At 62.8% G+C, this 13,991-nt stretch overlaps 1 protein-coding gene across 1 annotated transcript; it reads right to left on the reverse strand.

Annotated features, from left to right (window-relative positions):
• Positions 1 to 1,292: 1,292 nt before the first annotated feature.
• Positions 1,293 to 10,870, reverse strand: LOC135174451 (ubiquitin carboxyl-terminal hydrolase 36-like). Its single transcript, XM_064141720.1, has 15 exons — positions 10,804 to 10,870; positions 10,193 to 10,414; positions 9,496 to 9,606; positions 8,861 to 8,963; positions 8,210 to 8,277; positions 7,719 to 7,789; positions 7,311 to 7,393; positions 7,102 to 7,213; positions 6,665 to 6,805; positions 6,293 to 6,393; positions 5,864 to 6,002; positions 5,410 to 5,715; positions 4,649 to 4,774; positions 3,430 to 3,609; positions 1,293 to 1,307 (listed from the first exon to the last, which is right to left on the reverse strand). Exons 1-15 carry the CDS (start codon positions 10,868 to 10,870, stop codon positions 1,293 to 1,295), a joined length of 1,845 nt encoding a protein of 614 aa, XP_063997790.1.
• Positions 10,871 to 13,991: the final 3,121 nt, after the last annotated feature.

The following is a 13,991-nucleotide window of genomic DNA, read 5'->3' on the forward strand; positions in this document are numbered from 1 at the left end:
CTCTTGTGAGTGGCTCTGAGCGAAGAACTTGAGGCAGCTGAGTCCTCGTGGCTGGATGGTTGGGTTGTGCCTGGTGAATGTGGGGCAGGCTGTGGATGGAGACTGCCTGGACTTCAGCAAAGCCTTTGCCACCGTCTGCCACAAGCAGCTCCTGGCCAAGCTGGCAGCTCCTGGCTTGGACAGCTTCACTCTGTCTCTGGGTCAAGAACTGTCTGGAAGGCAGGGCCCAGGGAGTGGTGGTGAATGGTGCCACATGCAGTTGGCAGCTGGCACTGGTGGTGTCCCCCCAGGAATCAGTGCTGGGCCCAGTCCTGTTCAGTATCTTTTTTGATGATCTGGACGAGGGGATTGAGTCCAGCATCAGTAAGTTTGCAGAGGACAGCAAGCTAGGAGCAGGTGTTGATCCGTAGGAGGGTAGCAGAGCCCTGCAGAGGGACCTGGCCAGGCTGGATGGGTGGGCAGAGGCCAATGGGATGGGACTGAACCAGGCCAAGTGCACAGGGTTCTGCGCTTCGGCCACAGCAACCCCAAGCAGCTACAGGCTGGGGACAGAGTGTCTGAGAGCAGCCAGGAAGAAAGGGAGCTGGGGGTACTGGTAGAGAGTAGCTGCAGATGAGGCAGCAGTGTGCCCAGGTGGCCAAGAGAGCCAGTGGCATCCTGGGCTGGCTCAGGAACAGTGTGGCCAACAGGACGAGGGAGGTTCTTCTGCCCCTGTGCTCAGCACTGCTCAGGCCACCCCTTGAGTGCTGTGTCCAGTTCTGGGCCCCTCAATTCAAGAGAGATGTTGAGGTGCTGGAAGGTGCCCAGAGAAGGGTGACAAAGGTGGGGAGGTGCCTGGAGCACAGACCCTCTGAGGGGAGGCTGAGGGAGCTGGGGGTGTGCAGCCTGGAGAAGAGGAGGCTCAGGGGTGAGCTCATTGCTGTCTACAACTACCTGAAGGGAGGCTGTAGCCAGGTGGGGTTGGTCTCTTCTCCCAGGCAGGCAGCAACAGATCAAGGGGACACAGCCTCAAGCTGTGCCAGGGGAGGTCTAGGCTGGATGTTAGGAGGAAGTTGTGATTGGCATTGGAATGGGCTGCCCAGGGAGGTGGTGGAGTGGCCGTGCCTGGAGGTGTTCAAGAAAAGACTGGCTGGGGCACTTAGTGCCATGGTCTGGTTGACTGGAAAGGGCTGGGTGCTAGGTTGGACTGGCTGAGCTTGGAGGTCTCTTGCAACCTGGTTGATTCCAGGGTTCTATGAACAGCAAGAACTGCTGGAAAACTGAAGCAAAGAGTTCCTCCTGTCTGCCCACCGTCAGAGTGGCTCCTCCTGCATGGGGAAAGCACAGAGGTGAGCAGCAGAGCTGCAAGAGAACTGCTGCAAGATGGAAAGCAGGTGGGAAAGCAACCCTTGTGCAAGGGCGTTCAGATTGTCACTGACTGCAGCCCTCTGTAAAAATAGGCTTCAGCAAAAGCTCTGTGGCATTTGCATGGCTGTGAGGTCTGTCAGAGTGCAGGGCACAGAGGGGTTTGTGTCCTGTCTTGCTGTGCTGGACTGTAGCTTGCACTGAAATTGCATCTCTAGAAACAGGTAAGCTCTTGGCTGCACAAGTGAGGTGCCCAGAGCGCAGGAGAAGCTGAGGCTCCCTCTGCAGTGGTATTTCAGTGGCGCTCCACTGCTTGCAGTGTAACTGCAGTCTGGGTGCCTGTTCCTTCCCTAGCGGACAGGCCTGAGCTCACAGCTGCACCCCTCACCCCACAGCAGACCTGGGCAGTGCCTGGGGAGGCCCAGCAGAAGCTCCTGGCACCCCTGGCTGCACCCATGGCAGTGTGGCAGACGGAGCGCCGCTTGCCCCAAGACCACAAGCAGCACCATGCTGGAGAGAAAAGGGAGCTCTGCCCTTGCAGAGGAGCTGCTGTGCTGCACAGGTGGCCAAGAGCCCAAAGCACCCCTCCAGGGAGTGCAGAGTGCCAGCTGTGAAGAGCCAGGCCACTGCCAGGGCTGTCCAGATCAAGTGCCAGTGCCATCTTTATTTGCATCAGCACCAACTCCACAAGAAACCAATCCCCGCTCTGGGCTGCGCATCCAGGCTTGCACTCAGCCTGCTGCTAAGGCTGGACAGTTCCCCTCTGCTCAGCAGCCTGCAGGCCACGGGGCCCTGCCCTTGGACTAGCTCTGCTCTGGGCACTTCCCTGCCTCTCTCCACACCAACTGCTCACTGTCAGACAGGCTCCTGCCTCTCCACACCCAGCACCCTGCGTGCTTAGCAGGATGTGCAAAGGGTCACAGCTGGAGTCCAGCCTTGGAGAAGGTGTTGGACCTTGCAGCCAAGTAAGGCCCTGACTGAGAGCAATGCCCACCCAAGGGACTTCAAGAGCAAACCTAAACCAGGGGTGTCCGTCATAGCAAATTCCAATGTCTGCTCAGTAAAACTTCCACACCTTTAACATAGTTTGTATTTGCTTTATTTGACTAAGCCAAAAAACAACTTTCCCCCCCCCCCCACCCAGTGAGTCTGCAACTAGGTTGATGCAGGTCTGCTCAGCACCACTGACAACAGCCCTGCAGCACAGCAGCCATTCATGTGTTTAGACAGAAAGAATAAATAACCTAGAGCTAAGCCACTCAAGGATCAGAAACACCTTTTTGTCCAAAGGTTGCCAAATCTAGCCCAGAATATGCCCAACTGCCTCGTAGCAGAGCGCAACACACCACAGCCATCCCGTTCCTTACGCCGGGGTCAGAGAGTGGCAGGGCCTGTGGTTCAGAGCCACCTCTCCTGCAGAGCAGGCACCATCGAGAGGTCTCCACCTGTCTGTGTTCCTTCAGAACAAGAATGCTGAGCCTGGCAGTAAGGGCATAACCTCACAGCCGCAGGAACCACTCCGCAGCGAGAGGACATCAGCTCCTGCTGCCAGCTGCTGCTGCTGCTTGGCTGCCTGCTTCCGCCTGGCACTGCTCAGGGCCTCCCTGATGGAGCCTTCTCATTTTAGGAGGTGGTGAAAGGGGAGACAAACTTCTCACTCTCCTCTTGAGTGCTCTCCTCTGCAGTCCCTGCGCAGGGTGGGCAGGTGGCGGCTGTGCCTCAGCAAGCTGCTCGCTGCCTCTTGCTCTCCCTTCCTCTCTGCCCTGTGCTTCTGCCTGCACGGAGCTCATCTCTCCTGCCTGAGCAGCAGCAAGAGCAGAGGCAGGGATCGTTGTGAGGGAAGCTCAGAAGAAAACCCCGACAAATCCCCCTGCTTTGGCCTCCATTTGCAGTGCAGCTCTCAAGGCTTTTCCGTTGGCAAATGCTGCCCAAGCTCCCCAGCTGGACTGGCCTTGCTCCAGGCCTGGCACAGCTCTGCTGCCCTGACAGCAGCACCAAGTGATGCTGGCAGTCACCAGGACACCTAAGGACTGCCCCACAGAAGCTGAGCCCCACCAGAGCAGGGTCCCCACCTGTCCTACTCACCAGCTGTGCTCCAGCCTGCTCCAGCTCGGACAGCTTCTGCCGAAGCTCCAGCACCTGCTTCTCCTTCACAAGCAGTTGCTGCCTCAGCAGCTGCTCCTGGCTCGGCGCCTGGGGCATTGCAGCAGCAGCTGCAGCAGAGGCACCAGAGGTGGCAGAGGGAGCTGCACTGGACTCCTCTGGCTGCAAACAGAACAAAACCTCTTACGCTGCAACTCGTGATGGAGTCAGGGAACCAGGGAACTCTTTGGGCTGCAAAGAGCCCCCAGGGCAGCAAGCCCAACCCTCAGCCTAACACCTGTGGCCATGGAGCAGCCAGCAAACTGACCCAGGCAGCTGCAGGCTGAGGACTGCCAGGGCTGCCAGAAGCACTCCCATCTGCAGGCAGAGGTCTCACTGGCCAAGCAGGATCCAGTGCCTGCACTCTGACATCCAGTGCATGCAGCTCCTCCAGAGGGAAAATCCTGTGCCATGTCGAGCGCAGGAGGAACAAACTCTGCCGAGTGTCTCTGTCCACCTGAAACACCAAAAGAGCCCCAGGGCTCCTTCAGCTCACTCCAGCAGTGCCTGAAGCTCTGCTGGCAGCAGGAAGGTTTCCTTTCTTTCCTGTCTCTCTCAGCACTTGGCCATTCGCACAGCCTGGCCTGGCTCTGCAGCCTGTAGCAGCAGTGCAGCTCACACCCCCGCGCCCCTGGCATCAGACAGAGAGGCTCAGCTCTGCAACTGCTCTTCCCAGGCCCTTGCCAGGCTCTACTACTCTCCATCAGCACCCGAGGAGCACTTCCTGACCCCTTGCCCATGACCAAATTCTCCTCTCCCTTGCCCGGTTTCCCTGGAGAAAGTACAGCGACAAAGCTCTTGCGAAGCCACAGCCTCTGGGCACAAGAACTGAGCCCAGGGCTTGGGCTCAGCTCTTCGGCCCCTGCAGGACTTTCTCCCACCACATGCCAGCCCAGGGCTGTTAGCCAGCATTACACCCACTCTGCTGCAGCAGCAGAGCCATCTGTGAGCCACAGGCCAAAGCTCCTCATAGGGTCAGTGCCCACTTTGTTTGCTCACACCAGCAGCAGGGACAATCTCCCACAGCCCAGAGCCAGGGCAGGGATTTAGCAAAGGCAACCAATGGGGATGGTTCAGCAGCCAAGAGCACCCAGCCCTGGGCACAGAGTTCATTCCCCAGGCACAGACTCTCTTCACCCAACTCCCCTGGCAGTGCAGAGACCTTCTGGAAGGCAGACACAAAGGTTTCCACCAGCTTTGGGGCAAAGGCCTTCAGGTATTCTCCTCCCACGTTCTTGAGGATGGAATCCATCAGGTAGAGAGCAGGGAGCTTCTGTGCTGGGGGAGCCTGCAGGGAGGAGAAGAAAGGGAGAGGTTTAGCACAGCAGAGGCACAGCTGAAGAATTTTAAAGAGAGAGAGTGGCAGGCCCAGAGCCCTCTTTTGGGTTCCACTACAAACAGCAAGTCGCTGGCCTTGGGTTTCCTGCTGGTGCCAAAAGGCAATCTGGCAGAGGGCTGCTGAGCTCAGAGCAGAAGGGGACCCTGGAGCAGCCAAGGCTCTGTGCCAGGAGTCACTGCCACTGTGCCTCAGCCTGCGCAGCAGTCGGGCAGGGAAGCAGCAGAGCCTGGGAAGGAAGCTGCTGGCAGCCACGGCACAGGAAGGGGAGCTCAGCACTGCTCCCTGCTGCAGAGCTCAGCTCCTCAGGGCAGCACAGAGTCAGCAGTGCAGTGGGGCTGGACCGTTGAGGTTTTCTCTTGCAGGCAGAGCCAGCCCCTGGGACAGGCTTGCAGACAGCTCTGACACCGCAGAGCTCAGGGCAGGCTGGAAGCCACCCCTCAGCCACTGCTGCCCTGCTCTGCCCCGCTCTGCCCTCAGCACGACATCTCCCCAGCCCCTGCTAGCCCCCGAGGCCACCCCAGGCTGCTGTCCAGCTGCTCCCCCAGCAGCACAGGCAGCAGCAGCAGGCAGTGGAAGGTGCAAACCTTGGCCACTCGTGCTTCCACCAGGGACACGATGCTGCTGGCCAAGGCCACGTTCTGCTGTGCCAGGAGGGTCAGCCTGGCGATGGAGGATTTGCTGCTGCGTGTCAGGCCCTGCAGCTGTGCCCAGTAGTCCTGGCACACAGCTGCTGAGCCCTCTCTGCTGGGTGCTGGCGACCCAGCAGGCAGCTTTGGCAGGGTGGGGCTTCCACTGCACAGCTCTGGCTCCATCCCAAACAGGCTGTGGGCCACAGGGACTCCAGCCTCCTCCAGCCCAGGCGGCTTCTCCCCTGGCAGCAGCCCTGGGCCCTAGACAAAGGAAGAGGTTGATGGAGAAGTGCAGGAGCCAAGGGCATGGCAACCCTGCCCTGCCCAGCCCCTCCCTGGCACAGCAGGCAGAGGGGCAGCAGGTGCCAGCACCCGGGGGCGCTGGCCAAGAGCAGCCTTCAGGACTCACCTGGCCCATCCCTGCTGAGGACAGGGGCTCCTTGGTGACAGATTTCCTGTCCTCGCTGTGGACACCGCCAGTGCAGCCGGGCAGGCTGGAGGCAGCCTTGGCAGTGGGCCCCTGCCAGCTCCTCCTGGGGCTGGGCACCCTGGGGAAGGCAGAGAAGGGCTGGCGTTAAGTGCCAGGGCTTGAGCCACTGCCAGAGACGCGCAGGAGAAAGAGGAGCCAGAAGCTGCAGGGGTGAGGTGGTCCTGGTGCAGAGTAAAGCCATGCCAAGGGGCTGGCCCTCTCCCTGCCACCCTCCTCTGAGCCAGGGCATGCAGAGGGCGTTGGGGCTACCTGGGCCAAGCTCTTTCCCGCAGGCAGCCCTGTGCTGCCAGCCCTGTCCCAGCTGCTGGCAGCAGGAGACAGAGGGGCAGCAGGCAGAGGCACTCTCACCTCTGGTAGAAGAGCAGGTAGGGCTGCTGCCCCAGGACCTCTTGGATGCCCGCGGGGCACACCCGCTCGTCGTTCATCAGGTACCACTGCCCACTGCTGGCCTGCAGGAGGAGCAGAGAGAAGGGGGCTGGGCTGTGCCCGGGGACCTTCGTGGCAGCAAGCACGGGCAGAGCTCCTCTGCCCAGAGCCCAGAGGAGGCCCAGGCCAGGCAAGGGGGCTCCGCCAGAGCGGCACCTCCACGCTTCCTGCGGCAGGGCACGGCCTGTGTCCCCCCCCACGCACCTCTGCTGAGCAGCCTCCTTGCTGTGCCCTCCAGGGACCCACCAGCACCCCTTAGCCCTGAGGGGTGCCACGACAGCAGCCTGGGCTCACCTTCACGTAGCAGTAGTAGTGCCCTGCGTGGCAGCTGTGCCCAGAGTGCACCAGCACCGCATAGAGGCTGTAGAGGACGGGGTCCCCGCGCGGCACAGACAGGTAGGGGCGGACGTTCAGCAGCATGGGGTACGCCACGGCCTGCAGGGAGAGGCTGGCTCAGGAGCCTGCACAGGGCATGGCCTCAGTGCAGACAGAGCAGCTCAGCTGGCCTAGCAGTGCCACCTCCCAGGGGAAGGGCACGCACCCTCCCTGGGCAGAGGTGGTGCTGAGGAAGGTGGCCGGAGAAGCCAAACTGCCCCTGCACCGCAGAGCTGGGCAAGGGCTGCAGGACTGTGGCAGAGCTCAGGCTGGGCACAGGAGCCCTGCCAGCCTGCTCTGGGCAGCAGGAGCTTGGGCCAGGAGACAGCCTCAGCCCTGGCTTGCCAAGCACTCACCTTTGTGATCTTCCCTCCCCCAAAAGGGGCAAAGCGCTTCAGTGCCACTGTGAGGACGTTGGCAGCTTGGTGGATGCTGAAGCCTTTGCGGGCAGACACCTTCTGCTGGCACCTGCACAGGGAGAGCTCCAGCTCTGCAAGCTGTGCCACCACCCAGCTGCCTGCCAGCAGCACAGCCGGGCCCCTGGCGCCCGCAGCCCCGCACTCACCTGGCACACATGTAGGCATTCTCCCCGCACAGCAGCTCTGGCTGCACAAACTGCTCCAGCGCCTGCACCACGCTTGTGGCCTCCTGCAAGGGCAGAGCAGAGCTCAGGGCACCGGCGGCCTGCCCACGCCACAGCCCCGAGAGATCACGCAGAGCACGGGCACAGGGCCGCAGACCACAGCAAAGCCCTGAGTGCCACCAGCTGGGCACTGCCCAGCCCCACGAGGGGCGGCTGCAGGGCCCCCAGCAGCCACTGGCCTGCCAGGCAGAGAAGGCAGCGCAACAGCGGCAGCTGCTTCCCTCCCGCCCGTGCTGTGCCTTGGCACTGGCAGCTGCAGGAGCCCTGAGAGCAGCCATGGTGCAGCTGCAAGAGCAGCCCCAGCAGAGCAGAGCCCCTGCCCAGCCCTACCCCGATCTCCAGTGCCAGGTCCAGGTAAGGCTCGTAGGTGTCCGAGGTGTTCTGGCACTGCAAGCACAGCACTGCAAAAGAAAGAGCAGTGGCCACAGCCTGGCATGGCCTCTGCACGCACCCACCCCAGCACAGCCCAGCCCAGCCCAGCCCAGCCCAGGCGGCTGCAGGCTACCCCCTCTCTGCATCTGGGCTCTGGGACAGCAGCACCAGGGTTCACAGCCTGGCCAGGAGGAAAGCTGCCAACTCCACCGTGCCCTGGCACAGGCAGTGCTGCTAGGCAGCTGGCAGCAGGGGCAGCTTTGCTGCTGGCAGTGAAGTGGGGAGCCACAGCCAACAGATGTTTCCATGCCCACAGCAGGGCTCAGGGTCTGCAGGGACCACCAGAGCCAGCAGCTGCAGCTGGGGATGGTTTGCACACACTCAGCAGTGCTCCCAGAAGGGAGGCAGCCCTGAGAGCCACAGGCCCAGCAGCTGGCACCAGCACTCACCACGGGACCGCAGGGAACCCCCAAAGATCTGCTGGACCAGCGTTGGGGCCTGGCTCTGCCCATCCAGCCTAGGGACAGGAGCAGCAGGTCTCACACAGCCCCTCCACAGCAGCCTCCCCTCAGGGCCCCCTCTGCGTGTCCTCAGCACAGCTCCCCGGTGTGCTCTGGCCAGCAGACAGCTGCAGAGCTCCAGAGGCAGAGGGAAAAGCCAGGCTGCTCTGCCAGGGCCATCGCTCAAGGGTTGGCACCAGGCTCCCATGGGCACCTTCCTCCAGAAGGAGCAGAAGCTGCTGGCTGCAGCTCGGAGCTGGCCTTGGCAGAGGCAGCGCAGGGCCCAGAGGAAAGCTGCTCTCTCGCAGCCCCAGAGCTGGACCTGAGCCAGCTGCAGCCCTGGCTTCCTGGGCAGCTGGCACAGGAGCCAGAGCCAGAGCAGCCTCAGGACATGGGGACAGCACCACAGCTCTGCTGGGGCGCAGGGGCCAGCAGAAGGGAGAAGGTGGCCTGTGGCACAGAGGGGCAGAGAGCTGGGCCGTGCAATGAGGCCCCTGACAGCCAGTGCCTCCCCCTAGCAGTTCAGCCTGGGGGACACCTTCATCCCTCCCACGGGCACAGGGCACTGGTGAGGGCACAGGGCAGCAGGGCCCCACATACTGGGCACAGCCGTTCCCGCAGGCCTGCTGCATGGCGTCAATGGCGCAGCGCAGGAACTCGTGGGCATCCTCCTGCCTCCGGAGGCTGAAGTGCTGGGCAATGTCTGCAGGAGAGGCAGCCTCAGCAGCTGCTGCAACAGATGCAGCTCCTGCCCCAGCAAGCAGGGCTCCAGGCTCTGAGCCCCCTCAGCCCAACCCTGGGCTCAGGCCCACGCTGGCTGCGGGAGAAGCCCTCCCACAGCCCATGGAGCCCCCAGCCCCTGGCGGGCTCTGAGTCACCTCAGCAGAGCTCTCTGCCAAGGCCTGCCCATCCCAAAGGGTCTGCTCCAGCAGCAGCCCCTGGGCCCCTGCATGGCTGCTGCAGGGCAGGGCAGAGCAGAGCAAGGCAGGGCAGAGCAGGGCATGGCTGGGCAAGGCAGGGCAAGGCAGGGCAGAGCAGGAGCAGGGCAAGGCAGGGCAGAGCAGGGCAAAGCAGGGCAAGGCAGGGCAAGGCAGGGCAAGGCAGGGCAGAGCAGGAGCAGGGCAAGGCAGGGCAGAGCAGGGCAAAGCAGGGCAAGCCAGGGCAAGGCAGGGCAGAGCAGGGCAAAGCAGGGCAAGCCAGGGCAAGGCAGGGCAAGGCAGGGCAGCCACCCTTACTCTTGAGGTTCCGGATGATGGCCTCTGGCTTTATGGCCTGGCCGCTGCTGGCAAAGGCCTGCCCCACGTGGGTCTGCATAGTGCAGAGCATGCAGAAGCCTTCTCGGTGACCTGGAGCAGAAGAGCAGAGGACAGGAGGTCGGGGACAAGGCCAGGAGAGGTGGAAGCAGGACAGAGCACGGGAGGGATCTCTGCTCCCACACAGCTCCGCCACGCTCAGTGCTTCCCATGAGCTCTGTGCTGCAGCACAGCTCTGGGGCACCCTGGGTACACAGGGACCAACACACATCACCCTGCCAGATGCCATCCCACTCACAGCACCACTGCAACCCCCCAGAGGAGACAGCAGCCATGTGGATGGGAAGCAGGCCACAGGCACTCCCTGGAGGAGCCCAGAGGTTGGCCCGGAGGGCAGATGCCAGCAGAGCCCTGCAGACAGGGTTGTGAGCCCTGTGTGCTGCCCTTGGCCCCAACTCAGCAGCACTGCTAGGGCCAGGAGAACACAGCAACAGCCTCTGCTGGGGTCAGCAGGGAGCAGACAGGGCACAGCCCAACGCTCGCAGCCCCTGCCAGGGCCACGCGCACAGGTGCCGAGCACAGCGCGGGCAGCAGGGCGGGCAGGCGGCTCCTGCTGCCCACGGGCACTGCCACCCCGGCACTGCCAGCCCAGCAGTGCCCCCCACTGAGCCCCACTCACAGCTGCGGCCGTGCTCCCCGCAGAGCAGGTAGCTGGCGAGCGGCGCCGTGTGGGTCAGGCACTGCAGCGTGGCATTGAGGAAGCAGCTGCGCCCCAGGTTGCGCAGCCCAGCGCCCACCCCGCACAGCCGCGGCCACTGCATGCAGAGGCACCCCCCGGGCAAGGGCACCTGCTGGGGCACGGGCACCCCAATCTCTTGTGCTGCCTGGGCTTGGTCACTGCCTGCAGGGAGGGGAGAGGGGCGGTGAGTCACAGGGCTCAGGAGCACCAGCAGCCCCCTGGGCCCTCTCTGCCTCCCCTGCTTGCTGCTCGGCTCCTCCTCGGGGCTGCAGTGCTGCCTGCCAGCCTCGACCCAGGGCCTCAGCAGAGGCTGCTGCCCCCACGGCTGCTGCCCCTGGCATCAGAGGCCACCGCTGCCAGGCTCAGACCCTGCCTTCTGCTGCCACAGCTTGCTGGGCGAGGCAGGCAGGGGCCAGCCCAATGCCCTTCCTCACCCGGCTCCAGCCTGGTGACCCCTCCTTGCCCATCTCCAGCTTGCTGCTCCTTCCCTCACCCAGCTCCAGCCCAGTACCCCCTCCTCACCCAGCTCCATCCCAGTGCCCCCTCCTCACCCAGCTCCAGACACTGCCTCTTCGCTGCCAGCCCCAGCTCCTGCTCCAGCTTCTTCCCTCTCCGCATGCTGCGGCTGCACTCGGTGGCTTCGACTCAGCCGTCCCAGGCCACTCAGCTCCCTCCTCCTCCTCTTCCTCCTCCTCCTCCTTCTCCGGCTCCTGCTCCTCCTGCTCTTCTTCCTCCTTGCACTCTGTGTCAGCTGAGGCAGAGCTGCACCTGCTGGTTGGCAGCAGTGCCCGAGGTGGGCAGGACCTGCCAGGGCATGGCCCTTGGGCTCTGTGGTGTCCATCGTGTGCTGGCAGCACGGCTGGGGGGGCCTGGCTCTGTCCTGCTCCAGGAACTCAGCAAACTCAACTCTGCCCCAGCGAGGCCACATCTGGAGGCCTGGAGTTGCCCATGGGCCAGCAGTGTGCCCTCATGGCCAAGCAGGCCAATGCTCTCCTGGGGGCATGAAGAGAGGGGGGCCTGCACCCCTCTGCTGTGCTCTAGGCAGGCCACAGCTGGAATCCTGCCTCTGCTTCTGGGCTCCCCAGCTCAGGAGAGATTGGGAACTGCTGGAGAGAGTCCAGGGTGGGTTTGGAAGATGCTGAGGGGCTTGGAGCAGCTCTGTGAGGAGCAAAGGCTGAGAGCCCTGGGGCTGAGAGCCTGCGGAAGAGCAGCCCCAGAGGGCATCTGAGCAGTGCTCAGCAGGAGCTGAAGGGTCTGTGGGGGGCAGGAGGCTGGGGCCAGACTCTTGTCACTGGTGCCCAGGGACAGGACAAGGGGACAAGGGGCAGAGGCCAGAGACTGGAGGCTCCAGCTGAAGAGGATTAGAAAATTCTCTGCTGTGAGGGTGCTGGAGGCCTGCAGCAGGCTGCCCAGACAGGTGCTGCAGGCTCCTTCTCTGCAGATTCCAAGCCCACCCAGGTGCCTGCTCCCACACATCCCCCCCACACATCCCCCCAGCTCTTCCTCAGCTCCCTCTCTTAACCATGCCAAGGCGCCTTGGCTTGCCAGCAGAGCTGCCTTTGGCTCACACAGAGCCGCCTGCTGCTTCCTCTCCACATCCAACCTCTGTGCTTCTCCTCCACTCTCTGTGGCTTCCAAGCACATCCACACCCCCAGCACCCCAAGCCTCACCCTGTGCCCCCCCCGACACCACCTACCAAAGCACCTGGAAAATGCCAACTGTGTATTTTCCAGTCAAACTGGACCCCAACACCTGCTGCCAGCACACCCATCTCAGGGCACCTCTCTCCTGCTAGGGACTATTCTCAGTCACCAGACCAGGCTCACCTAAGCCAGGCACAAAGTGCCCAGGCAGGTTTTGCTCCTTGGTCACTCTTGGTGCTCTCAACTCCCTTTGCAACTCACCCCCCCCCCCCCCCCCCCTCCTTGTCACTGTTCCCCTTGGGTTTGCCTCTGCTCTGCCCACATCACTCACCTGGGGATTGCTCAAGGGCAGCTCCTGCTGCCGAAGAACTCGGGTGAGACACAGACACCTTAGCAGAGGCTCTCCCCCTGCCACAGGCTCCCAAGCTCCACTCTCACCTCCTCACCAGCCCAGCCTCAGCTCAGCTCTATGAGGTCACCCAGGCCTTGGATACACAGAGCCCTGGTTACGGGGGGGGGGGGGGGGGGGGGGGGGGGAGGGGGGGGGGGTCGCTACCCACAGAGAACCAGCTCAGGACTGCACCCCCCACGGTTCAGAGCCTGGGCACCCCCCAGAGCAGTGCCCAGAGCTCATGTGGGCCTCAGCCCAGCCCAGCCTGCCCTGCTCTGCCTTCCCCTTGCCTCTGGGCACCTTGGCACCTCCAGCAACCCAAGCAGCCAACAGCCCCCAGAGCCAGGCCAGGGCAGACAGCAGGGCACAGCTCCCCACAGCCCCAAGGGCACCTCCGCAGCAGGGGCAGGTGGAGCAGGGCCCCGTGCTGGAGGGGGGCCCAGCAGCAGAGAGCAGCAGCAGGGCACTGGGGCCATGGGGCCAGCAGGCAGCTCTGGCCCAGCAGCAGCAGCAGCAGCAGCAGCAGCTCATGAGGAAGACCATGAGGAAGAGTCCCAGAAGCAAAGAATCAGGGCTTGGAAGGGACCTCCAGAGACCACCCAGCCCAACCCCCCTGCCAGAGCAGGAGCAGCCAGGCCAGGGCACCCAGGAGCACATCCAGGCAGCTCCTGACTGGCTCCAGAGCAGGAGTCTCCACAGCCTCTGGGCAGCCTGCTCCAGGCCTCCAGCACCCTCACCCCAAAGAAGTTCCTCCTGCTGTTGAGGTGGAACCTCCTGGGTTCTGGCTTGTACCTGTGCCTCCTTCTCCTGTCACTGGGCACCACAAACAGAGCCTGGGCCCTGCTTGGCACCCACCCCTCAGCTGTTACAGACATTCCTGAGGTCCCCTCTCAGCCTTCTCCTCTCCAGACTAAGCAACTCCAGGGCTCTCAGCCTTTCTTCAGAGCAGAGATGGTCCCGTCCCTGCAGCATCCTCTCCTCGCAGCCCCCATGGGGCTCTCCCCAGCAGCTCCCTGTCTCTCTTGAGTGGGGGAGCTCAGACCTGGACACAGTAGTGCAGGGGTGCTCTCAGCAGGGGTGGGCAGAGCAGAGGGGCAGGAGAACCTCCTGTGATGGTTTGGGTCTTCCCCACGCCCCCCCCACCGCCCCCCCCTTTGGAAATCGCCCAGACTGGGCTCAGCGGCTCTGGGAGCTGCATGAGGCTTTATAGTTACAGCTTAGCACAAGCTACAAGCAGGTATTTACAACAGCTGCAGCTACAGGCAGGAATCGACAAGTTAAAAGGCACTGCAGAAACACAACAGCCCTCCCAGAAACCTGAGTCCCCAGCAGGGGCTCTCAACCACCCTTCCACCTCCCTCCCACTCCTCAATCTCAGCCCAGATCTTGCCTGATGTTGAAGGCAGTATGGAGGGTCGGGCAGGGGCGTTAGGAAGCAGAGGGGTTAGTCACACAGACGGCAAGTTAGGGCAGAGAGAGAGAGAAGCTCAGCCCAACACCCAGACAGCAACTCTCTTCTCTGTGCTTGTGTTCTTGTTCTTCTGCATTGCAGCAAGCCTAGGAGTGAAGCAGACATCACCACTGTTGCCTTTCCCCAGCCTGTAATCTCGTTCTTCTCACCAAAACATTCTAGCTAGGCTCAAACCAGCACACCTGCCTAGAGCTGCTGGCCACACTGCTCCTGATGCAGCCCAGGCTGCCACT

This window comes from Pogoniulus pusillus, unplaced genomic scaffold (assembly GCF_015220805.1).
Source record: "Pogoniulus pusillus isolate bPogPus1 unplaced genomic scaffold, bPogPus1.pri scaffold_64_arrow_ctg1, whole genome shotgun sequence".
Lineage (NCBI taxonomy): Eukaryota > Metazoa > Chordata > Aves > Piciformes > Lybiidae > Pogoniulus > Pogoniulus pusillus.